This window comes from Trachurus trachurus, assembly GCF_905171665.1.
Source record: "Trachurus trachurus genome assembly, chromosome: 12".
Classification (NCBI taxonomy): domain Eukaryota; kingdom Metazoa; phylum Chordata; class Actinopteri; order Carangiformes; family Carangidae; genus Trachurus; species Trachurus trachurus.
The window spans coordinates 7918300-7942385 of NC_139908.1; the positions used below are offsets into that span (position 1 = coordinate 7918300).

General features: G+C 39.9%; 3 protein-coding genes across 6 annotated transcripts in view; 1 reads left to right on the forward strand and 2 right to left on the reverse strand.

The window, feature by feature from the left end:
• Nucleotides 1–24086, reverse strand: part of atp5fa1 (ATP synthase F1 subunit alpha) — a 126723-nt gene that overhangs the window by 79830 nt on the left and 22807 nt on the right. The window lies entirely within an intron of this gene.
• Nucleotides 1775–15254, reverse strand: st8sia5 (ST8 alpha-N-acetyl-neuraminide alpha-2,8-sialyltransferase 5; the record flags this gene model as incomplete). 4 transcript variants are annotated; one of them, XM_083982979.1, is made up of 9 exons in its annotated part: nucleotides 1775–2237; nucleotides 2327–2419; nucleotides 3542–3654; nucleotides 3820–3964; nucleotides 4841–4927; nucleotides 6352–6444; nucleotides 9606–9701; nucleotides 10016–10123; nucleotides 15109–15254. In XM_083982979.1, 9 exons carry the CDS (start codon nucleotides 15252–15254, stop codon nucleotides 1775–1777), a joined length of 1344 nt encoding a protein of 447 aa, XP_083839105.1. The 4 variants fall into 4 exon arrangements, with proteins under 4 accessions (XP_083839105.1, XP_083839104.1, XP_083839106.1 ...); XM_083982978.1 differs by having other exon boundaries at nucleotides 4841–5002; XM_083982980.1 differs by lacking the exon at nucleotides 9606–9701 and having other exon boundaries at nucleotides 4841–5002.
• Nucleotides 18054–22191, forward strand: rpl37 (ribosomal protein L37). The gene is made up of 4 exons (XM_083984081.1): nucleotides 18054–18135; nucleotides 19402–19537; nucleotides 19823–19907; nucleotides 22081–22191. The coding sequence occupies exons 1-4, from the start codon at nucleotides 18133–18135 to the stop codon at nucleotides 22148–22150; spliced, it is 294 nt and encodes a 97-aa protein (XP_083840207.1). The 5' UTR covers nucleotides 18054–18132; the 3' UTR covers nucleotides 22151–22191.

Genomic DNA, 24086 nt, shown 5'->3' on the forward strand with positions numbered 1-24086 from the left:
ACCTCTTATGCTACCTTTAACCAGTTCCTTTCCTGTTTCCATTCCTTATTCAGTTGTGTCTGTACAACAATTTAGTGGTCAAGCCAGTTTTTTTTGGTGTTCATATTCGGTGAACGTAAGAGTCTATACAAATGGTGATAGGAACAGCACGTTTGAATCTTATAAGCAATGTTGTCCTTGAAATACAATGGAAAAATAAATGACAAGTGCACAGCGCAAGCATGGACAGATGATAAGTGACCAAAATATCAATTTACAGTCTCTTAAAACCTTTTGCAATGTACAACTACAAATAAACAGGGAAAACACGCAGCTTTCCAATGCTTAAAAGCACAGTGCTTTCCCAAGTGCAAAGGGGAAAGATAAATAATAGGAGTGTTCGTAAAAGTATCGGAGCACTTTACAAAAGGGCAGCAACCATCTTCATTCTTGCATCTTTAATAAATGAAAACTGCATCCATTACCTAGCTATTATACAATTCACATCCACGGAGCCATTCATCTCTTTGTGATACGGTTTGTGTATACACCTCCAAAAGCACTGTGAGTTTCAGTAGAGGCTCAATAGTGTAAACATATTTAAGTGATCATTGAAGCAGGCACACACAAAGCCAAGTACAGAGTAAGGTCATGCAGAGCATCACATGAGTATGAATGGGTGTTCACTAGGAATAAGACGTCACTAATTCCAATAGAGTAGAAGCTGAGAACTGCACATGAACGTCTGTACCTTAGAGAGTCCTACATGTCTTTGATTCAAGAGATCAACTAAGATTTAGGTTTGATTTCAGTGTATTTGAAGATTATGCAAAACACATAGGTGCAGTGCATAATATCGTATAGAGGGGTTTGATATCTCATAAGGCAGCATGGCTTAAGACATGAAAGATGACGAGAGGCTGGGTTGCTCAACGGTGCTCTGTTGCTTTACAAATTGGATGGCCTTGGAAGGTTTGCTGAGGTGGTGCCATTGCAAAATATTTATACGTAACGAGCCAAAAAACAGGAGGAAAAAATAAAACATCCCCACTTCTTCTCATACACCTTTTGTTTTTTTAAACCAGTAAATTTTTAAATGGGAGAAAGTAGGCCACTGAAAACAGGCCATTTTAACAATGTTTTAAAATATTCACCCAATGAATCTGGTGAATAGGAAATAGATTACAAAAGTAGACAATGGTTGTTACAATTTTAACCTCTTTTTTTTTTTAATCTTTTTTTTTTCTTCTAAATATTAGCGTAATATCAAGGTTCAGGCTTTGTTTTACACAAACATTAAAAGCTGCCACACCCACAGAGTGTCCAAGAGAAAGAAGAGAGGGACAAAGGTCCGGGGGGGGCACAAAGACACCCACTGCGGCCTCGTTTCAGCATAAATACCTGTGCAACGTTGAGTAGAAAACAACACCTCTGTACAGCAGAGCCACTAGAAAACTTCACAGAAACAACACTCATCACTATGAAGACCACTTTTCACATTAAAAATAAACATCCTATGGCCAGAGATTCAAAGACGTCGTCCATAGTGATTTGATTGGCTTTAAAGAAACAACTTAAAATACGCATCAGAAAGAAAAGTACGTTGGCAATTAAAGCAAGCAACCTTCAGTGAGTGGTTGAAGAAGTGTACACACCGAAGGCCAACTCTCTTTTTAGGAAATAGTGAACCATCTCTTCACTGAAATGAAAACACAACAGGTAAATCTGCTTTAAAAGAAACATATTAAAGATCAAAATGTTGAGCTTCCACATTAAAAGCAGGGAGAGTGAGGGATCACGTGCACGGCACTGTGTGTACATTGATGATCCCGCGGGTGTGCATGTGGATGAAGTTGAAGATCTCATGGGGCATGGCGTGGAAGCCCGGCCGCGGCTTGACGTTGTCGTAGTAATGGTGGGTGATGAAGATGCCGGAGGGGTTCATGGGAAACGCCCAGAAGCCGTAGAGGTGGACCTCCTCGCACATCTCCATGGCGGCGGTCACCAGCATCAGGCCGCTGCTGAGCCGCTTGGCCCGGACGCCCTGCACGGCCCAGAAGCGCTGCACGTTGAGCAGATACTGTGGGTGGAAGAAGAACACGCCTCTCTGGGAGTCAAAGTCGTCCAGCATATACTTGACTCTGAAGGATACGTCGGTGTTGCGGGTGTTGTAGAACGCTGGAAGCACCACGGAGGAGTTTTCGTAATTCTGGAGAACTTCGTAAAACGGCCGCCGCCATTTCTCCAGCTTCTGAAATCTGCACAGGGAGGGAGAGGCAGAAGAAGATCAAACCCCCCAAAGGAACTGAAGACTTAAGACACAGACAGACTGGGAGATTTACAGTACCTCTCTGTAATTATACTCGGATTTATTGTCACCAGATCTGTTTTAGTGCCAACATCAGCTGAGTACTTGTCATTAATGGGCGGGATGTTGCACCTGTGAAAAAGGAAATGCACTCATGAAGGAGTTCAAATGGATTTGATCTGACCTGACACAAACGGACCAAAGCATGCTGACGACACACAACGTAGGGCTGCACAAGTAACCACAGAACAGACGTGATTAGTACTCGGGTTTCTAAGGAATTAAACGTTTTACTTTATCTTAATCACCCGCGTCGCACCTCACATTTCTTCACATGCAGGGTGAATAGTAAGTATAGTAACAAACCTTAAAAGAAAAAGAAAAATCTAAAATATTTATGGCATATCCACATACTATGAAGCATTTTCCTACTGTGTAGAAGAGTTCCCTGGGTGCAACTACTTCAGATCATAGTGTAACATAAGTGGCTTCTCCTGATTTCCATTGGATTTATGAAAACTTATATTTGCCTCTTAGACTTATAACATTAACTGGGAATCATAGTATTTAAAAATATAAGCAGTGAGGTAAAGATTTTACCTCTTGTCCAAGCAGTTAGACATAGCTGTGTTGCACACTGCAGTACAAATGTGCTTTATTGTTTATCCCTGTCTTTCATTCTGGGGATATTAATAAATATCATTTTATATTATCTTTTATTTTATATTATATTATATTATCTGGAATAAGCACCTTTAGCCTTTAGCACCAGACTTTTAACATGATGTAATGCACATTTAAGATCCTGTCAGTCCAGCCCCTTAATTTATGGTTATTGTCTAGAAATGAGAATAATGCTTTTGTCTTCTTTGAAAACAAAGCAGCCATTGCTGTCACTGTAAACGACATGGGAGGCAGTCGGGCGCAATTCTGCACTTGCTGCATTTAGTCGCTCCTCTGGTGCAGTAAATCAAGCTGTCCCTGCTTAACAATAAAATGCTGCCTAATCAGAGATGAGAGCATTTTAACTACCAGGCTTTACTGGCAAAGGCTCAAGTGTAATGTTTCAGGATTTCCTATGTAGCCATAAGGCTTCATATGTCATTGCATGATTACAAGTTCAGGTTTTTATGAAGTTGGTTATTTTTATTCTTCCCCTAATGCATGTCCAATCACTTAAGAGAGCTAAATTAAACGTGATTGTCACTGTGCAGCCCTCACAGTACGAACACTGAAAGATTATATCCCGTATACCTAAACACAAAATCTGCTGAGTCAATTTCCTTGCCACATTTGCTGTTCTTGATGATGCCGCCATTTCCAATAACAGCACATTTCTTGTACTGTGATTTGGAATACGGCATGTCCTGGATGAAACAGACAGGTTTTTATTAACGGCAGATAGACGGGCGCTTTGAATCAAATAGATTGTATCACCAGGTTATAAGGTACAATAAAAAAAAAGCCAATTTTCAGGAACACTCATAAAGGTTTAAATATGTGAATATGCATCAAGCAGGATATAAACTTACATCAGGGAACATCTTGAAGACCTCGGTGGTGATGGGGAGAATACCACTAGTGTCCACTTCATACCTCAGCTTGGTCCCTGCAGGCGTGTTCCTCTTGGTGGTGAACAAAAAGGAAGGAGCATTACAGCAGCGAGACAGAGACATCCTTCAGGGAGACGACAAAGAAAAATGAGTTAGTCTAATTGTAGAGGACTGCAGGCCAGCATCAAGACCAAAACAAGCCTGTGTTGTGCTGATATTGTCTTTATTTTTTGACATTGGGCTCACACTGACCCAGATATGTATCTATATGAATGATAATAACTGTAAAATTGTCCATTTAATGCTCCTCAAATACGTTTTAAAATATTGTAACCTCAAACTATGCTTGCACATTTGATGAAGGTGAAAAACATACATAATATACATTGCTATTAAACCAAATAAGGAACTAATTCATGATGGTATATATAGACTATACATGAACATTTCACACCAAAGTAGAGGGATGGAACGAAAGTCAGCGTCAACATTGCAAGACAGGACATCTTTCACCTTCACCAAACAGCTGTATTTAACCATGATTTATAGCTTGAGTCTCTGAGAGCCCAAAGCATGGGCAACCTTTAAAATGGCATAGCATTTATCAGTTTGTTTTTTTATAGAATTACGAAATGTCAAATGAAAAGAAATGGAAAAATTATTCAGATTTTGAGGAACCTAACAAAACATTAGGGTTAAAAATACCACATGGACAAGGGGAAAACAAAAAGCAGCCAGACCCAGATGCCAGGCTAGACTGGTCCAGTTTGAACATTTCTTCAAGGAAAAGAAAAACATGAAAATTGTGGGACATGGAGTAACAAAATCCAACCAGAACCAAGGCTAAAAGAAAAACAGAAACACGTGGGAGTAGAAACAGAAACAGAAGCATAAGAAGAAATCATGAGGGAATCTGAACAGAGAAATGACACGAACAGAGAGTGAATCTACAAAGGAAGATAACACATTTGTTCTTCTGCCGAGACTGAGCGATGCTTACTTAAAGTTGCTGGTCTCCTCTTTGTTCTGCTCCCACCTACACACCTGCAGGTTTCGCCATCTTTCAAACAGGTCTGAGGTTTTCACCCTGGCAGACAGGCAGAGAGACTTGTGGAATGAGGAAGGATACCCATGGCCATGTATTTTTCGACTAACCATGTCTCTAAAAGGATAGTAAATTGAAGAAACACCATAAAAACCACTCAAAAAGACAAAACAACAGGACAGAAAAATTGCAGTGAGGAGCTGCTACGTGATGATGGGGACCACTGACGCCACCCGATCTAGGCGGCGCATTCATCCAAAGACAGTGGCTTCATCATCATCAGTGTGTCTGTAAATAGCTCTCCTCCCACTGACTTTCATTTGGAGATGATTGGGAGATGTGTGTTGCTCTGGGAGGAAGAATGGCACCATTACTTTGACTGCTTGGCAAAGTGACAGCAGATGTTTACTGCCACAGCTAGAGAGGCTCACAGCCGATCATCGAGCACCCAGAATGCATTGGACAAAAAAAAAAAAAAAAAAAAAAAAGACTCTTTGATGAATCTAAAAGGTCAGTGGACAATGATCAAATTCATACAAGAGGGAAGATAATGCCCAGATCGCCGTCAGCATGGTTGGCCATTTGAAGAGTATAAAAAATCAGGCTCGTTTATCTACTGCATGATGTAAGAATTTAAGCTGACTGCAATTACTTTGCATAACCGTCAAAATCATTTCCATACATCTGAAAAAAAAAATAGCTGGATTAAACTAACAGAAATGTTGTATTTCTGTCACTGTTTCCTCATTGTTTTCCACCGTTTCAGGTTCGACTGGTCCTCTTTTAAATGACATCATCGTGGGGCCACGAGGAGCTTAATTTCTAATATTCGACAACCATATTTCCATGAGCATCTATTGACATTAGCATCATGGATTTAGTTGCAAAGCCTAAAGGCAAAAAGCAGAAATGTAGCTTCTATTTATATGTTCCAATGTTTAAAGCACATTTTCAAAGAAACTTGTAATGCAAAAATTAACACTAGCCTACACTCATTGTGTAAAGTTTCATTGTGATAGCAGTAAAGGAAAAAAATAGTCCCATTGGGGACACCTCAAAGAAATGATGTATGGTAAAAAACATTCTGTTACAATTAGTTCTATTTTTGGGTCCAAAATCAGCTAGATTGCCTGGACTAGGCCTATATGTGTATCGTTAAACTATGTTTAGGCTTTTACTATAATGGTGGCATAAAATTATCAGAAAAAGACAATTTACTCGCAATTATTTGTATGGCAATTGATAGTCAACTAAAATTTCATGATTGCGACAGCCCTCTTCCTATTTGGAATTAATTTGATAGTTTCCTCACACCTGCAGCTTGTAATGTAATGTTCCCTTCACCTACCTGACAGGCCGTTGAGGATCACCTTACAGGAACAACTCCCACTCTAAATAAGGCTGTCCACCACCACCAGCACCTCCACCACACGTGTTGTTGGGCTTTGTCATACATGAACACTCACATTGTCAAGACTTTGACGTCCATAATCTCCTGTCTGAGCTCCCTGCATGCAGTGGAGTTGAAGTCAAAGGAGCCATCATAGTTCTCCAGATACCTGGCGGGATAGACACAGTCATCCTCTTGCCTGAACCTCTCCTCCTCTCACACACATACAAGAGAATCAATCAACAGCATTTAACAACAAAACTGTGGAAATTGGATGCACTATATCAAACAGTGAGTTAAAAGACACAGCTAAGCAAACATACAGTATTTTATATTTAAAGACTATAGATTGACTATAAAATGCTAGAATATCAGAAGAGAATTGTGGGATGACAAATGACAGAAGTGATGCAACTGATTTTTGGCGTCACAAACAGGAGAGTAAGTTACTGTTAACTGGACACTTGCACCAGATTTTGCTACATCTTAGTCTAAACCAATGTTTTTTACTAAGTGAATAGAATAACACCTCTCATATTTTTACTTATTTAATTGGTTATGATGAGGACTTGCATGATTAAACACTGTTGTTCTATGATTATAATGTGTATTCTGTATATCAGTTTAAAGGAGACAGAAACACATTGTTAAAATGGTGAATTAGAGCAGTGTAGCATCTGGTGGATATGAGTATGAGAGGCTCTGTGCTTTTAAGTCAGGCAGTACAATAGATATATTACAGCTAAATGCAGTAAAGTGGTGCTGGCTACAGTAACATGAAGTTTTGACTCAGTGGCTGATTTCTTGATATTTTGATACATACACACATACACAAATGCCCATGCAAACAGGTAATATTAACATAAATGCAAGACTTTTGTCATTTAAATCTCATCAAGAAGAGTTAATGCATTATTTTAAGACACATATGCAACAATTGTCACATTGAAATGGCAACCCAAAGCAGACAAAAGTAATGTCCTCACAGTGGCGGCGTGAATTAGACGAAATGGTTTCTGCAGAGGAAGCTGAGAGGATTCGAAGGATTAACGTTAAATTTGTGTTAAGGTGTCAGTAAGTTGCCATTTATCTGTGCACTGATGCCTCATTTCTCACAGCACAACATTGTATTTACATGCAATCAAAGTGCCGTCTGGATAAAATGTGTGTGTGTTGTTGTTTGTGTTTTAAGATGACGTGGGTTGATTAGAATGGAGGTTGATAGGGGAGAAGAGGGAAACCACCGCTGTTAACCACATTTGACTCGAAAGTGCCATCAGCTTTGACAGTAAGCAGTTTTGACTTTCTCACAGATTGATCCTGTTTGATCACTGAGTCCAATGCTACAGATGTAAAGTTCAAAAATGTTTTAATAAGTATTGAATGTTAGAGCAAGACTCTGTAACTTTTGAAAAAGGAAATAACTAATTGTTCTGCTTACAAATCATACGTTGAAATGAAATATGCTCTTGCTTATTTCATTAAAATACAAATAGCTGGTTTGCTATTGATATGAAACCCTGAAATTTGTTGTCTACTTGACATCTGGCAGGTATATTTTTGCAGTTTATTAGATTATTAAACAGAATATCATGAAATGATGATTCAATGCACCTTTATCTTGTGGCCACAGTGGGCGCTGTTTAGCAAAAATTACACATCTCCCTCTAGTCATGCTAATCCAGGTTACATTTTGTATTCCAGTAGGCAAAGGTTTGTTGATTTAAGTTACATTACTTATTTTTTGTATCTTATATATCCAAGTGAAGTGCTCACTGCTACTCAAAATTTAAGGATTAAGTGTAAGTTGTAAATGTTTTTGACTTGCATGCAAATTCAACCTTGTAACATGGACATGAGGCAATAAATAGGCCTATACTTTAAAATGTGCATCTGTTCATTCACATTGGACTAATAATTTTGTGCGATTGTAAAGATTCTCACTCTTAGAGGGTTTCTTCTTTTAGGCCTGATCAATAATTTTCCTTTTAGGTCTGGGCAGAGGGCCACATACCTGTCATCTCTTTTGTCTATATTTAATACCTTTGAAGAGGATATTTATCCTGAAGACACTTCAGGCAATTTTACTTCGATTAAACTGAGTAATATAGTAATCATTATTTCAATATACTCTTAATAATGTATAGTTAAATCTTTGATATCTTCTAAATTTAGTATATCCCTTGAAGTGATACGAGGGGATTTAATGCTAACATGGCAGCGATTGCCGGGTGTGTTTCTTTTAGTTTTTTTTTTAGAATGAATGTCAGTCGGACACAGAAAGTGATGTGTGGTGTTTTGAAAGATGGAAAAAATTGTAACATATTACCTGAGGCTGTGGAGGTAAATGGGATGATTTTTAAAAGAAAGATGAATGATGCTTATAAAAGAACACATCAAGCAATACAATGGAGCAATGCGTTAAAGGAACAAGATGCTGGGATGAAATCGTACAAATAAGGAACGATGAAACTGGTTGTCTACATCCACCTGATGATGCAGTATATTTCTGAGGTTTTACCTAGAGGAGCATCTGTCTTATGTAATACTGTACATCTGGCACTTTGAATATAGTAGGGCTACTCATGCTTGTTTTAGCTAAGATGATGAAACCTTTGCAAGTGTTCTGTGTTCACTTCTAAAAGCAAGGCAGTAATTCATTGATGAGATGAGTTTCATCTCTTATGGCAGGCCTATAGTTTAATCATGTAATGCTGGTTCAGAACCAATCCAGGATGAGAAAGAATAACCAGCATTTTATCATAGATGTTGAAATCTACTGCTCAGTGCAATGAGGATTTGGATTTTGGATTTTGGAGGGGAGGGGGAGGTAAAAAATCTGGTTTGTTCCTGTTTTTCTAATAAGGAAAGTAAAGTGGAAAAGGGGATAAATCCAGGTCGCAGAGAGAGACAATGCAGATGTGAGAAGGGGGAGATAGGGGGGGGAGCAGAGAGAAGTGTCCACACTATGTACATGGCATACACACAGAGCTGTGCAGAACACATGAGACACAGGTTGAGAAGGACAAGGCATTTGGAAAATGGGTGCTGGATGGGACACAGAGGTACGAGGAGAAGCCAGTACATCAACAGGAGACCGTGGTTCAACCAGCTTCTGGAGGGGGTGGGGGGAGTGGGGGGGAGGTGGAGTGGGGTTTAAGGATCTGGGGGGTCGAGGTGGACGGGGGGCAGACAACATGCAAGAGCAAATCTGAAGTGCAACCACCACTGAAAAAATATGAGAGTTTAATACCCTTCAGACTAATGAAAAAGAAAGAGGCATTCTTGGGTTTCTGTGAAAATACTAAAAATGCCTTCAAACTGGCCTACCTTTGAGAGCGTTTTTTTTTCTTCTTAATATCGGCTAGGCAGGGTGTGACTATTACGGAGAGCTGTGAATCTGGCTGAAAATTCTGACGGAAACATCTGTCAACATGCAGACAGGTTAAGTTAGAGTTAAATGTGTTATGTGGTCCTGTGACATCAGTAGTACCCCTGCTATCTTCCTAAAAAACCTGCAAGTACATTAAAAAAAAGAGTTAAAATGTGTTTTGCGGCTTTTCTTTCTACAGCATCTGAAGAGACAGGCGGACGTAACAGCGGCCCAGTCCACACATGCAGGGCTGGGTCGTCACTACTATGATGGATTTGTAACTTGTATTCACTGTCAATCTATCTGTCTGTCTCTCACACTCTCTTTTCTCAGAGATGTTGTGCAGTCAGTCACGCTGGAAAGGTACCTTTTCCTTCCATTTCTGGCAGGCTTCAGAGATCCATCATCCGAGAAATTAACGGGACCGGTCCAATTTCCTGTCTCGTCCCCTTTGAGTCGGCTAAACTGTTGCGCACTAGTAAGAAAATGAGTCAGTTTATTTGGTATTTATTGTCCTTACTGTGCAAATGTCAAACACATACAACTAAGCCCATGTGTTCACTCAGAAGTCAGAATTGCACATTCATGCACACACATACACATATACATTAGAGGGGGAGCAGCTTTTTTGGCTCAAGAAAAACAGTCAAAATGTGACATCAGACATGGTAAGAATGGATTATCAGTTAATGACACTGTGGTTTGGATGGTTAATTTATGCTCTGCTGGGCTGTTGCCACTCTTCTGGGTGTGAATCAAACATTTACACTCTGCAATATTGGCATGCAGGAGTGTAAGACTGGTAATTCAATATATTAAAGTCACTGTGATTTAAGAGAGAAACAACAATGGCTGCCAATGTTTCTGCGAATGTCAAATCGCTTCTGTGCAAGAAAACACCAACAGACTTGCCAAGTGAAGGTACTATAAACTGTCAAATTTAGACCATCTCTTTGGCCAAATGTTACTGGTAAGGGAGATATTTACACTCGATGATCATTAGCAGTTGCTTTAAATCATCTGTATCTTTGGAGGAGCTTCGTAGAAGACTAAGATATTAACCGAGGTGAAGATATTTGGAGTTATCTCAAGTTAGACCAGGAGGCTACAAATGTAAAATAGAAGATTAATCAAGCCTGTTTCGAGAAAAATGCTTTGGAAACAGAGGAGCTCGTTATCTCTAACTTTCACAGTCAGAGGAGGCCATTTGGTGCTAAAGGTTCAGAGTACTTTTAGAGGTTTTCTTTCAATATAATGAATTTAATGGCTAACAATATTGTTCGTTTTTTGTTACTTTCAACAAAATGCGTAAAAAAGACCAAAACCAACAAGACATAGGTCCATCTCTCATTTTGCCAACGCCACATAGCCAACATTAGCATGAACAGCTGTTTATTTACCAATCTTTCCAAGAACCAGTGGTTTTCTTTCAGCTATCGATGTTCACAAAACAAAATGGATATAAAACTTAAACTTATACTAGTAGTGCAATCTGGACGCTACAGTTGTTCGGCATCAGGATAATCGTGCCATTGCTAGCTGGTTAGCATGCTAGCATCAGTCGAGAAAAGATTAGATAAATGTAAAACAAGTGGTTTGCTTTTCACAGCTGGAGACATCTCTTGGTGAGTAAAGGAAATTGTTTCATGCTAAATTTGCAATTCTTCTAGACATGTACTGTAGCTAGGCCTTTGTTACAGCTGTTAGACCTATAGGCCTACTGCTAATGGTGGCTATGTAGCATTAGCGAATCATTGATGGAAAGTTAACAGCGTAATAATTGCAGTTATTGGTTCCTGTCTTTGAATGATTTCTGTGATGAGAAAAATATAGAATATCAGCAGATTTTACACTTTAAAAAGTTAAGCAGTCGCAATATTAAGGGATTAGTGAACAGACTAATCACATTCAATACATTCAGATATGTGTGGGCGTACAAGTTCTCCTATTATCCGACTGATTATGCAGGAATCCATGTGTGACTCATTTCTGTGAGTGCTCCGTGGGTGTTGTACTAAATTCGTTGGGGGAGATTGAACCCTAAGAGCCTCTCTGGGTGCATTATGTGATTGAGCGTTCATCACCGAGGACTCATGTCAATACTGTGATGTGCGGGCGCATTTGGCTTCTCCGAGTGCCACTTTAACATCTAAATAACGCACTGCAACGGCTGCAGGAGAGAACAAGCGAAAAATCAGGGAGATTTTGTGCCTCACTTTAGGACAGGTGTCTAAAATAGGACAGCTGTCTTTTACACATAATAGTTCATCACATCAATAGTAGCCTACAACATTATCTATTTAATCACCACCAAAATGCTGCTCTGTCTAAAATGCAGTCGATCAATAGCACATAATGATTATACAGTGCTGATACTTCCCCATATTGTGACCAGCAAGGAAAACCATAATCAATCTCATGTTACTTAGATCAATTTAATGTCTTGGTTGTGCTTCATCGAATGTGAGGAGCCCATTTATCTCCCATTGACTCAATTATGAGGACAGCCCAGACAGTAATCTAAGCAGTAGATTGGGCAAACAACAGGCACAAAGTTGCTCTGAAGCACTAATGAGCTTTGATTCTGCCCCCGAGCGTTGTTAATGGGACTTGAAAGCAGCGAGGACTTTTGTTATACTGGATTCCTTGATTCCTTGAGTTGTCTTTTTTTTTTTTTTTTTTTTTCAGGCAAGGCCAGAACATTGATCGAGATGACCATTTAGCACTGGGTGTCCGGAGGTATTTCCTGTAATCCTCAAGGGTTTTATAAGTTTGATAGGTACTTCATTGTCCTTATCAAAACAGGAAATTAGAAGATGTGATCTCCCCTCCATCTCTTTCTTGTTTCCTCTCGGCATTAGCTTTGAACAAGGGGTCACTTCTGTAAAGAGTGGAAGTGCTGTGACTCATAAATTAGACAATCACAGAAAACCGTTCAGACGTAGCTCACTTACATGAAGGCTAATTTCTTAAATAGGAGTCTGGTGTACAAATTAGTGCCGAAATTAGATTAGTTGATTGGCAGAATTGCAGAGAATTCTGATTGAATTAAACGATCATTTCCATCGGTTATTAAAATGTTTCCAGCTTCTGAGATGTGAGGAGTTAGTACTATTTGCGTCATATTGTCGTAAACTGAATTTAGATTTCAGTTTGGACCTTGAATCAGACAAAAAAGAGGACATTCGCAGATGCCCTCTATCCTCTGGGAATTTGTGACCTCTGGGAATATAAATATTTTCCTGAGGTTTTATAGTTTGTCATAAATCGATACAATAAATTGACAAGAAAATCATTACTGGCCTCCACATGTTTCTGTCTCTAGCTGCGAATATTTTTAGATGTCACCCTCTTCAAGTCAAATAGAGTTGAAAGTTAATATGTCTGCCGTCACAGAAGTGTGTCACCCATTGTGATCCTTTAATGAGCTCCCTCCTTGTTCCTGCACTGCCATTTTGCCGTCCTATATTCTCCACAACTTAGAGAAGATAGGCGAAAGATGAGTATGATTCGTAATAGGCCCACGATGTGACTCAGTGGCCAGATTTATGGTCAGATTTTTTATTATTTGAACTTCACTGCATGCATCTATAGAGGAGAGCCCTCTGCCCCTCGATTTATGATACGTCTACACTATTACTCCCTGTGACTCCTCTCTTTATCCAAGCAGCCAAATGTCTCCTCTGCTGCAGTCGTATAGCCTAGACATCCCTGGTATAGGTAAACCTGCAGAGATGTGTTCAGTATTCCTCTGAAAACACATGAGCATATGATAAATGCTCTGCCAATGTGTTCCCTGGCCCGGGAAAGAGACATGGGTGCGGTCGAACCCATGTGGACGCCGACCAAAGACTTGTGATTGTTTATGCATGGAGAGATATCATAAGATGACGTCTTCTCTCTCTCCTTTCTCTGCCTCACACACATACACCAACATGCAAACACATCCATTTCATCATCATCACCCCCTCTTAGTCTCTCACTCTCTCCATCTCCTCTCTCTTTCTCTCCCCCACTTGCACTGATAGGTGTGTGTGTGTGTGTGTGTGTGTGTGTGTGTGTGTGTGTGTGTGTGTGTGTGTGTGTGTGTGTGTGTGTGTGTGTTTGCAGAGTAGACAGACTGTAGCAAAATGGCTGCCGCTGAGCCCACTGGTTTCTGTTGTGTGGCTTGTTCCCCCTCTCTCTCCTAGGTCTGAGCGCTAGGAGCAAAGTAAGGGCACAGGCGAGGAAAAGGTGTTCAGTATGTGTGTGCATGTGTGCGTGTGTGCATGTGTGTGTGTTGGGTCTAGATTCATGCATCTCGCTGAAGAGGTCACAGGATGCCATGAATCCACATTGAGTATCCAGACCAGCCCAGCAGGGTGGCAGTACAGGGGGGAGGGGGTTAGCTGTGTGGGGGGAGCTTTCAGATTGCAGCACATGTATGTTTGCTTTGCAGGAAGCATATATGTGCTGTCTGTATAGAAATCTGGAGGTGGGGATAATAAAGTTTTCTGATTATAGCCTATATAGGTGAGATTTTGGTTTTCTTCATTAACCACCTAAAGATCAAACATCCCGGCTTCTCAGCATCTGCTCGTCTCACACTGAATATTTTTCTCTGATTGTAAAGCTTTAGGGCAGGGGCGCTCGCTGAAATGTAGCCTAGTAAACAAAGGGCTGTTTTTAATTGATTTAGATGAGTAGAAACCAGGATTTCGGCTCAAGAACCTCCGATCAGGGAGTTAAATAGTGTTTCTATTGCAGAGGTGTTACAAAACTTGTCTCTGCAGTGGCACTGACTGAGTGCAGCCTGGTAGAGAGAAAATGATTTATTTAACAGGGAACCAATGAGAAATACACATCATCATAACCATGTTGCTATCTGTTATCATCATCAATGGCTTTCAGTTGCATTATGATAATCTGATGCCGCTGTAAGATGTAGGCTATGACCAGTCAAGAAGAAGAAGAAGAAGAAGGCTGAAACGGAAAATCAAATAAAGATCTTTGGAGAAAAAAGAAAAGAAAGGGAAAACATTACCATACACAGCTGGGGCACTGTGTATGGTATGAATGTGATGCTTCACTTTCAGAAAATATCAAAAAAATAAATCCAATGGAAACTGTTTTCTATGCCACTGGGAAAAAAAGATGGATGGTTAATTGCTATTGTTCTTTGCAGCCATTAAAAGCTTGTTTCCCCCCATCCGGACTATTCCCATGTATTACCGAACAGTTTATCAATTTATCATCCATTATTTATCTTTCATCACTCAGTCATTGATTGGGATAAAAACTGATCAATAATAGGCTACTCACAGAGAGAAAACGGCAATAAACGCATGCTTCTTTTTCTTTTTTTAAAACTCTGAATATTATTATCATTACACTGTGGACAACTCTTACAAACAGAAGGGCCTGCGCTTTAATTGCCTATTGTCAATGGCGACCGAAGAGGAGAAAACAATCAACACTTACCTCTTAATGTAGTTCTTCCCATAGAGAATCTGCTGCAATAGTGTGACAAGTCCAAATGCGCAAATAAATATGAAACAAAGAGATCTATTGCCGAGTATATCTTTACCCGACGATGGGTCGGCGTAGCCCATTCTGCGGCGCAGCATCCAAGGCTGTCGGTGACACCCGGTTTAGGTGTCTCTCTCTGCTGCATTCAGGACCAGTAGCGCAGGTGTCTTGTCCCCGCTGGACTCGTGGACATTGTCCATCACCGCCTCACTAAGCTATTATACCGCTGCTCTCACGCCATCGCATCATTGCAGCTGGATGATGAGCATCGCAATGTGTCGCTCGCTTTGTGATTTTTTTCTGAATTAGTGCAAACCAGTAAATGGCCCTGCATCTAATTCTGGCCCAAAATAAATCACATCTATAGAAGCTGAAATATTCTGTAAAAGCGACGGATGGAGAGAGAAGATAAAACAAACATGAAATGTCCCGAGGGAAACTCTTATAGCCTAATTTCTATCGGATTTCGTGCGCTACTCGTCTCGAAGAGGTGCAGTCGCTCGGTCGATCCAGATCATCCAAAAATAACGCGCTCCGTGTGCTGTTTGTCCAGAATAAATCCGGGAACGTACAGACTGACAGACAACGAATGGGCGTCGATTCCCGTAGCACGCCTATTATCATTCAATTCTTTAAATTACTGATGCGATCTGCGACAGGACGGTGGGGTGGGGGGTGGGAGAAAAAACAGAGCCTATACCCCTCGCTTCATCTCAAATCTGAGCAAAGCTGCGTGACTGAAATGAAAAAGGAGGAGGATGCGCCTTTTCTCAGCCTGGCTGCCGGGAGCGCGCCGCGTTTCATTCAGATGCTTCAGTGCCAAAACCCAAGGTCATGGTCTCCTTCACCTGCGCACTCACAACAACGTCTTATTATAACAGCATGAAAAACAAAGCCTGCTGTGACTCCTATGTAAAGATCACATGGGCATCAAATTAAAAGTCATTCACCTATCATCTCTGATCACACCTGATATGGCTGCAGCAGCACTGATGCATATGAGAGCATTTGCGGTTTCACGGGCTGCTGGTTAAATAACGTTAATATGAAATATTCATATTCTCTGCTCAGCCATTCCCTTCTACACTTCTCTGTGTCAGTGTTTTCAAACCGCAGCTCCTTGCAGAGCCCAAACTACTGACAGAAATCGGTCAATCTTTCTTAGGACATGTTTAATGACATTGATCTCTGCTATAGTGTCCACTTTGACGGCTGTTTGATCATTGATCATGTTATACAGTCTGAACTGCATGCATGCATTAACACCTTCACAAAGCAGCAGACTCAGGTGCATGTGAGTGACCCTATACTGACCCTTTCACATGAGTGCACAGAGTGGGACTGTCCTCCAGATCCTCAGTCCTCAGACTCTGTGTCCAAGTGGTAGGCCTATCTGATTTCTGCAAGACATCTCCCTCAATGTCAGTTATTGCAACAGACAGCGTCACTAGCGTTTTGCACCCAGATTGTGCAGCTACAGATTTGGTTAACTATAAATGTATTTTCTTTCTTGCATATCTGGCCTGGCCTGGCCGGAAGTGACCAGAGCGAATCTTTTGAGCTGAACATCAAAGTCTGTAACAATGTTTCACTAATATTGTGCAAGCAATACACACACACATACAGCCCACTGGGCGAAATGCGTTGCATAACTTTTAACAATATAATAAATCAGTATTGAAATGACCACATTGTGTGCAGTGGAACTCCTTCCTTTCTTCATACACACACATACACATTTGAATTCCTAAAAAGAAAAAAATCTGCGCTCCATATAATCTTTTTTTTTTTCATTTAGCCTATTTGGATCCAATGTGTAGTGCAGACTGAGCAAAGTAGCCTACATATCCTCCTCTCCAGCCATGGCCCTCAGGATCTGAGTTGTTCCTATGCCAAATGGGATATGTTGTATACTGCCAACATGTTCTGGGTCTTTCCTGAGGGTGCTCCCAGTCGAACTTGCATGCACAGAATATCTCCAAATGGAAGAAACTCCTACAACTCCTCTCAATGGCAAGGAGAAGCAATTCTCACTCCAAGCTTCTGACTTTTAAGCTCCCTCATGGCCAGACACTCAACAAAGGAAGCTAATTGGCGCCTTGTATCTGCAGTATTATTGTCTCTGTCATACCCCAGAGCTTGTCAGAGCTTGGCTGGATTAACCTGTGAGTCACAGAAATGAAAAATGAGTTGCGACTTCCACTTTTCTGTGCACTGTCTGTCTGTGCCTGTATCCTGTCAAGTGTCATCTACACTCTGCACAATAATAGACTTTAAATGACAGTAGTCTGGCCCAAAAGATCTATCATAACAACATCAACAAAAGTCTTGATTTTGACACACAGATCCTTGACAAAAACAGGCCTCCAGGGGTCCTAATAGGTGAATATAAACAACATTTTTGGTTCAACACAACACACCACACTCAAATATTTATTGAACATCATCTAAGCCAATAGCTTGCGCCTATGGTGGGGAGCAATGAAGCAGCACCATGGCGTTTGAGGCTTTTCTCTCATTTGCTGCATAATGTGATACATCCATCTATACTTTTTTTTCTCATATAGGCTAACTCGTATTTAATATACTACCTGAATTGTATTATGTTCCACATTGCAAATGTAAATGTGAATTTCCTTTATTTGGTGGAGGCAAACGTAAAAAAAAATAAAAATAAAAAAAATAATTAAATTTAGCCATTTGCATTTTTTTCCCCTTTTCCCAGTGTTGTAATAATATAATAGTATCACTAAAATGACATAAAACCTTTTTACAGTCTATGCATAAAACACATTTAACACGGTTTAGTGGAGCACACTCAGTTTTTTGTCATAATAAAACGAGGCTAGATGAGACCACAGGTAAAGCAAATGAAACCCGGTCACATTTCTGTGTAACACCGGAAGCCGCACGGATGTAATTTGATGCAGCGCCGGCCCCCCTTCCGGCCTCTTTTCCCTTAGCCACCGGACGAAAATGGTAAGATGCAACGCTGGCAGAGAGAAATCTGCAAACATCTCTTAAAAGTGGCGTTAATCTAACGCTGGATGACCATGTTTCGATGTCGGATTAACATTGTTACCACTCGGATGAAGTATTTTCAAGATGAACCTTAATTTTTCATAATATTAACGTTGTTGCTGCTGCTTCCGTCCAGCATTAAGTTGCCGCGGTTAGCACTGAAACCCAGCGGACAAATAAAGTTTAATTCACACGGGGGACAGACGAAAAATGTTAATATCAGTCAGAATAATTCCTGTCGTAGCTGTTAATTGACCTATGGTGAATTTAACAAGTTATACGTTGCACAAACGTAATGGTATGCTAACAGTGGCTAACAGGCTAACTCATAGCAGTAAGCATACCCGGCTAGTTTCTTCATGTGTCTCCTTTAGGTGAGTGTGGGAACATGAAATAAGACTTTGATATAAGACTGAATTTGCTACTATATCCCATGTCGGTATATACAAATACCCGCATTAACCTCACTAGTATATATTTGTTTATACATACTGTCACTACAAATGCTATCACATGGGCCTACAACATGGGGAAATGAACAACAGGTTATGAAGAGTGTGTCCACATGTCTTGGGTTTGTTAGCTCAATGAAGACTGAATAGAGAAGATTTATTTTTATTCCTGTTCCTGAAATCATTTTAGTAGTAGCTTTATTCCTACCAGACCTGTTGTCCATTTCATTCATTGATCAGTATAAGATATTATGCTATTGAACCTGCAGTAGCTCCTGTTGCTTGCCAGGTAATGTGTGAACAGCTGTAAGTTACAATACAAGAGTTGTTTGATTTTGTTTCCTTAATAGGAAGTTGTAATGTATACATTTTTAATTGGTTTTGTGTTAAATAGCCTGCTGTTATGTAACTTACGCTTTAAAGTCACTCTGAGGTACTCAGCCATAATGCTTGGTAATTTGTTTTTTAAAGGTTGAGGACCTTAGTGCCTTTGAAACGACAATGAAATTCAATAGTTTTCTTATCTCCTCAGTTTGTGTGACGTTCAGTAATTGCATTCCTCACATCCAGCATCAGGTGGTTATTGCCGCCACCTGAGCCTTGAGTCTTGTCAATGATGTCTTTAAACACAAATGTCTGAACAAATGACTTTCTGTGATTCTATCCTGTTAACTGAGACAAGACTGTGAGAACTGTAACATGAGCTGAAGGGTTTATTTTTCATGATTGTTACTGATCTGTGGTGTTTTTTTGTTTTGTTCTTTTACTCAAGACGAAGGGGACATCATCTTTCGGTAAACGCCGGAACAAGACGCACACCCTGTGCCGTCGTTGCGGGTCCAAGGCTTATCACCTGCAGAAGTCCTCCTGCGGCAAGTGTGGCTACCCTGAGAAGCGCAAGAGAAAGTGTAAGTCACTGAAGGCACTGTCTTATCCAAAACATTGCATGCAAGTTAATGTGACGGAGAATTTTGTAGCATAACAAACACATGGAGGTTAAAGGTTATGCATTTAAAAAGCTCACTAAAATAGGATTTGTTAGGAATTTATAACAAAGTGGATTACAAAATATTTTGACACTGTAAAAGTAATGGGTAGAGAAACTTAATCCATCAAATTATTGTCAATTATCAGGGTTCAGTCTACATATTTTCAGATTTTCTTGATGCTAATGGATGTCTTTTGTTTTGTAGACAACTGGAGCGCTAAGGCCAAGAGGAGGAACACCACTGGTACTGGCCGTCTGAGACACCTGAAGGTTGTCTACCGCAGATTCAGGTATGTATTGTCTTTTTTTTTTTATGAAATAGGCTCAGCTGTATTAGCTATGCTGCCAGTTCAGAGCTAACTGCTGTAAAATCCAGTTTATCTGAGCTTCACACTGCAAAAACTCAAAATCTTTCCAAGAATATTTGTCTTATTTCTTGTCAAAATGTCTCATTTCTGGTCAAAACTAATCTCTTTCCACTTAAAATAAGACTCATCACCCAATTTACTTGTTTTTAGATTATTTTCACTTGTTTCAAACACATTTTCACTTGAAATAAGTAGAAAAATCTGCCAGTGAAAGGAAGTTTTTGTGCTTGTAATAAGAATGAAAAACTTGCCCCGCTATTAGATGATTCCAAGTGAAAAGCTTGAAAGAAGTAAAAGTATCTAAAAACAAGTTACTATTTAATGTGATGAGTCTTATTTCAGTAGAATGAGATTTGTTTTGACTAGAAATAACATTTTGACTAGAAACAAGACAAATATTCTTGGTAAGATGTTGAGTTTTTGCAGTGCAGTGAAGGGATAGTGGATTAAAAGGCTGTTTTTATTGCCTTGGCATCAGTAACACAAATGGTAAGATGTCGTCTTGATGCAGATACTACACATGTAACCTGTTCAAAGGCCACAATGAAGCGAGTTTGCTTAAAAACATTCCTTTTTTCCTTTTTAAATGTTAAGACATGATAAACACTCGTAAACTTGATTGTAGTAAATCATTTTGAATTAAAACATTGGATCTGCTATCAGGTTGTTGACATTTTCCAAGCTGGGAATAACAAGCAAAGGCCCAGGATCTTACCTTAAAACACCCAAAGGAAACTTATAGCTGCTTTTCTCTCCATGATTCAGATATTTAATGTTATGGTTGTGATGTGAAATGTTTATAAGAAGCGCAGGATTACATTACTATATGAGCCTCAACAACGTTCATGTTGACATTACGTCACGAACATGTGGTTTGGGAGGAAAAAACAGACCTGGAAAGCAGGAATAAACAATTGTAAACAAATGTGTACAAAAACAACAAGAAAAATGTTGCCGGGATACGGTAAACACAAGGCGATGAGTGCGCTAAATCCGCGGTAACCTGATCTAAGTAGGCCGTTTCATTGGATCACCAGGGATAGTCTGACTTCCACTCGATCAGAAAACGGGGCAAATAGAAAGTTAATGTCGCACATTTAAAGTTTTAACGTCCAATGTTGGCAAAGAGTCTGGAGTGGTTTTCTGTTGCCAACCTCTGTGTTGTGCTGTTTTTAAGACTTGTCAGTGGTGCTTACCAGTGATGTTGAAAAAATAAATGTCTGAACAAATGAACTCCAATGATATCATTGTTTTCTCTGAGGTAAGCATCATTGTAAGTCGAGAGCAGCGGCATCAAGTTGGCACACAGGCATTTCAACTCGCTTTAGTTATTGGGCAGGGAAAGTGGTTTATGATTTTTGGCATCAAGGTTGATTGGAGCTCCTCCTATTTCTGACTAAAATTCAGTTTAATTTACTAAATTTACTGGCATATTCCAATTTTCACATGTACTGTTATGCAATCGTGCCCAATGGGGAAAAGGTTATCAATCAAAACCTGCCCATAAAGTCTGTCTTGTGCTTCATCCAACGTGTTGAGGTGTGTGTTGTTGAAGCAGAAGCCAGGTTATCTCAGTTGCATCTTATTGGACAGGATTGCACAAACAACTTTAAGAGATATTTTGAGAGATACGTGCTATATCTGGTGTGATTTCATGTCACCTGTGACGGTTCTGATAAACCATGCGTGCTTGATCGGCGTTTAGCTGGAACTCCTCCCATGTTTTGTCTCCACACGTCTCCACAGAAATGCCAACATCTGTTTGTTTATCTGAGTAATTTGTGCCAAGATACAACCTACTCTTCATCATCTAGTCCAAGCAACTAAGAGAAATATTTACAGTTCAAAATTAATCATCAGTTAAACGGATGCACTGACCTTAATCATTTACCTTATAGCTGGTTGGTTGGCCAACCGGTTCGTAATTGGCAGCACTAGATGGTAGAAGTGTGTTTGTAGATAAACCTGTCTAAATGTGGAATAACAGAAACGTTGCTTCCGACTTGTTCATCTGGATTTACCAATGGAGATAACACTTACTACCAATTGATTCTGCTTCAACCTCAATATGTTTTGTCTTTTTTTTTCTCTTCAGGAATGGTTTCCGGGAAGGTACCACCCCCAAACCCAGACGTGCTGCAGTGGCCGCCTCCAGCTCATCCTAAAAGACACATTTTTGGTTAAATAAATGTGATGTTAAACAAGAGTTGCAGTCTTGTCTCGATCTTTCAGACTTGATGTCTTATCCGGTTAACGGTGTCATCAACAGATTCAATATTCACTTGGTGTTGAGACTTAATTCTCACTTGGTTCGTCTGTGCAAATGTTGTGTCAAAACTAAGAACACAAAGCTGAAATAAAAGGTATTTTCAGAAATACGAGCCTTTGTATTAATGTTGGGGGTTTTCTTACAATCGCCAACCTTGGAAGTTCGATGTCTTAAAAATAATACCAAAGATCTCATTGTGTCCAAAAAGGGTAATACTGGTGCTTTGCCACAAATTTACAGGAAACTGAAACTACAGTTTATCTCTTGTTGGACCAATGAAATATCACCTTATTTGCATTTACAAGGCACACAATGTACCTTTTTTAAATCATTAACAGTCCACTAATATCCCTAACATCGATACAAGTCCAACCTAATGAGAGAATTAGCTATACCTCATTTGCTAGGAGGCACTGAAAGACGAAGGCCTTCAATTTGAAAATGCGTTTCGGTGCCAAACATCTGTCACAGTTTGGCATGGACGCACTGTAAATCACTGAAAGCGAACTCCAAATACCAGTACACAGGACAAACGGGTCTACGAGACAGAACAGCATTTGCATCAAACATAAAGAGGACTGAGTGAAAACAAGGGGCCCTCAACTCACAGCTGCTGTTAACAGGGGCCCCTCACCCTCAATCTCTTAGCAGCACCCCTGCAAAACTCACTTGGCAGAAGTGCAGCTGCATGATCAGCTTTAAAGGCAGAGAGGCCGTTTCCACATGTCATGAACAACTAAACGTCTAAATATTTATAAGGAGCCAAACAATACTGAAATTTCTTAGATGACGAGTGGACTAGAGTAGTTTACAAATGAGTCAAAAGTTTAAGATTTACGGCTGCAGCTGGGAAACGTCGGAGCAGAGGAGGCTTCCACGGTGAAAAGAGCCAGCAGTGACGGGCTGCGGGATTTTCGCGGATTAACTCGGGATGAAATGAATAAGATCCTATTTCCCAAAGATGTAGTGACCGGCAAGTTTCCAAAAGATATAAATTTGGGAGTCACCCGACTTGACATTTAATACCGTGGGTTTTTCTGTTGTTTCAAGTAACAGTATCACTCCACTGTCATCCAGTGAATGTTTACTTTAGCTGGATCTGGCAAGTTTAACGTGATTTGCAACCTCTCACTGAGGTGGAGGAGTATGACTTCAATCACTGATAAGCCTCCAGGCTTTTTTTCACAGAAGCTGTATTTCCCATCATACCTCTTGGTACGGTTGCAAGGTTGTTTTTCCCCCCTCTGCATTGCCAAAAGTAGCTTTACACTGTTGTTCTCACATTTTCTCGCAAAGTTGCTCCTCTGCCAGTTTCACCACAGCTTCTCAGTTTATTTTCTGTATCATGATGAGGTTGCTATGGATGCTGCCTTTGTATACATACTGTCAATCAAAAAAAAATTGCATTTTAGCTTTAGATAGGTACATTTCATCTCCAGCTGGAAATTGAGTTCATACTTGCACATAGGGTTCATCATGTCCTGACAAATAGCTATGTTGATTGACCAATTTATGGCAACGAAAATGTCCATTACTTTAATTAAAATCCCATATCAGACTCTTAATGGCCTATTTCTACATCATTAGGTGTAGATAGAAATACTACAATACACATACAAACTCTAGACTCCATTGACACCTTCAAGTCCCACCTTTTTAAATTGTCCTACTCCCTATAATAATCTGTCCCCCAACCATTTTATTCTCCTTATCTATTTATCCAGCCACATTGTATTTTCTTTGTATATGTGTATGTATTTATGTGCTATTGTATTTCATATCTGTTTTTTGATGTTTTTTTAAAATGTATTATTATTATTATATCACTTTCA

Coding starts and splice junctions, on each gene's coding strand:
- rpl37 (XM_083984081.1), top strand. Junction 19,538..19,822: donor TGAGAAGCGCAAGAGAAAGT/GTAAGTCACTGA, acceptor TTTGTTTTGTAG/ACAACTGGAGCGCTAAGGCC. Junction 19,908..22,080: donor GTTGTCTACCGCAGATTCAG/GTATGTATTGTC, acceptor TTTTCTCTTCAG/GAATGGTTTCCGGGAAGGTA.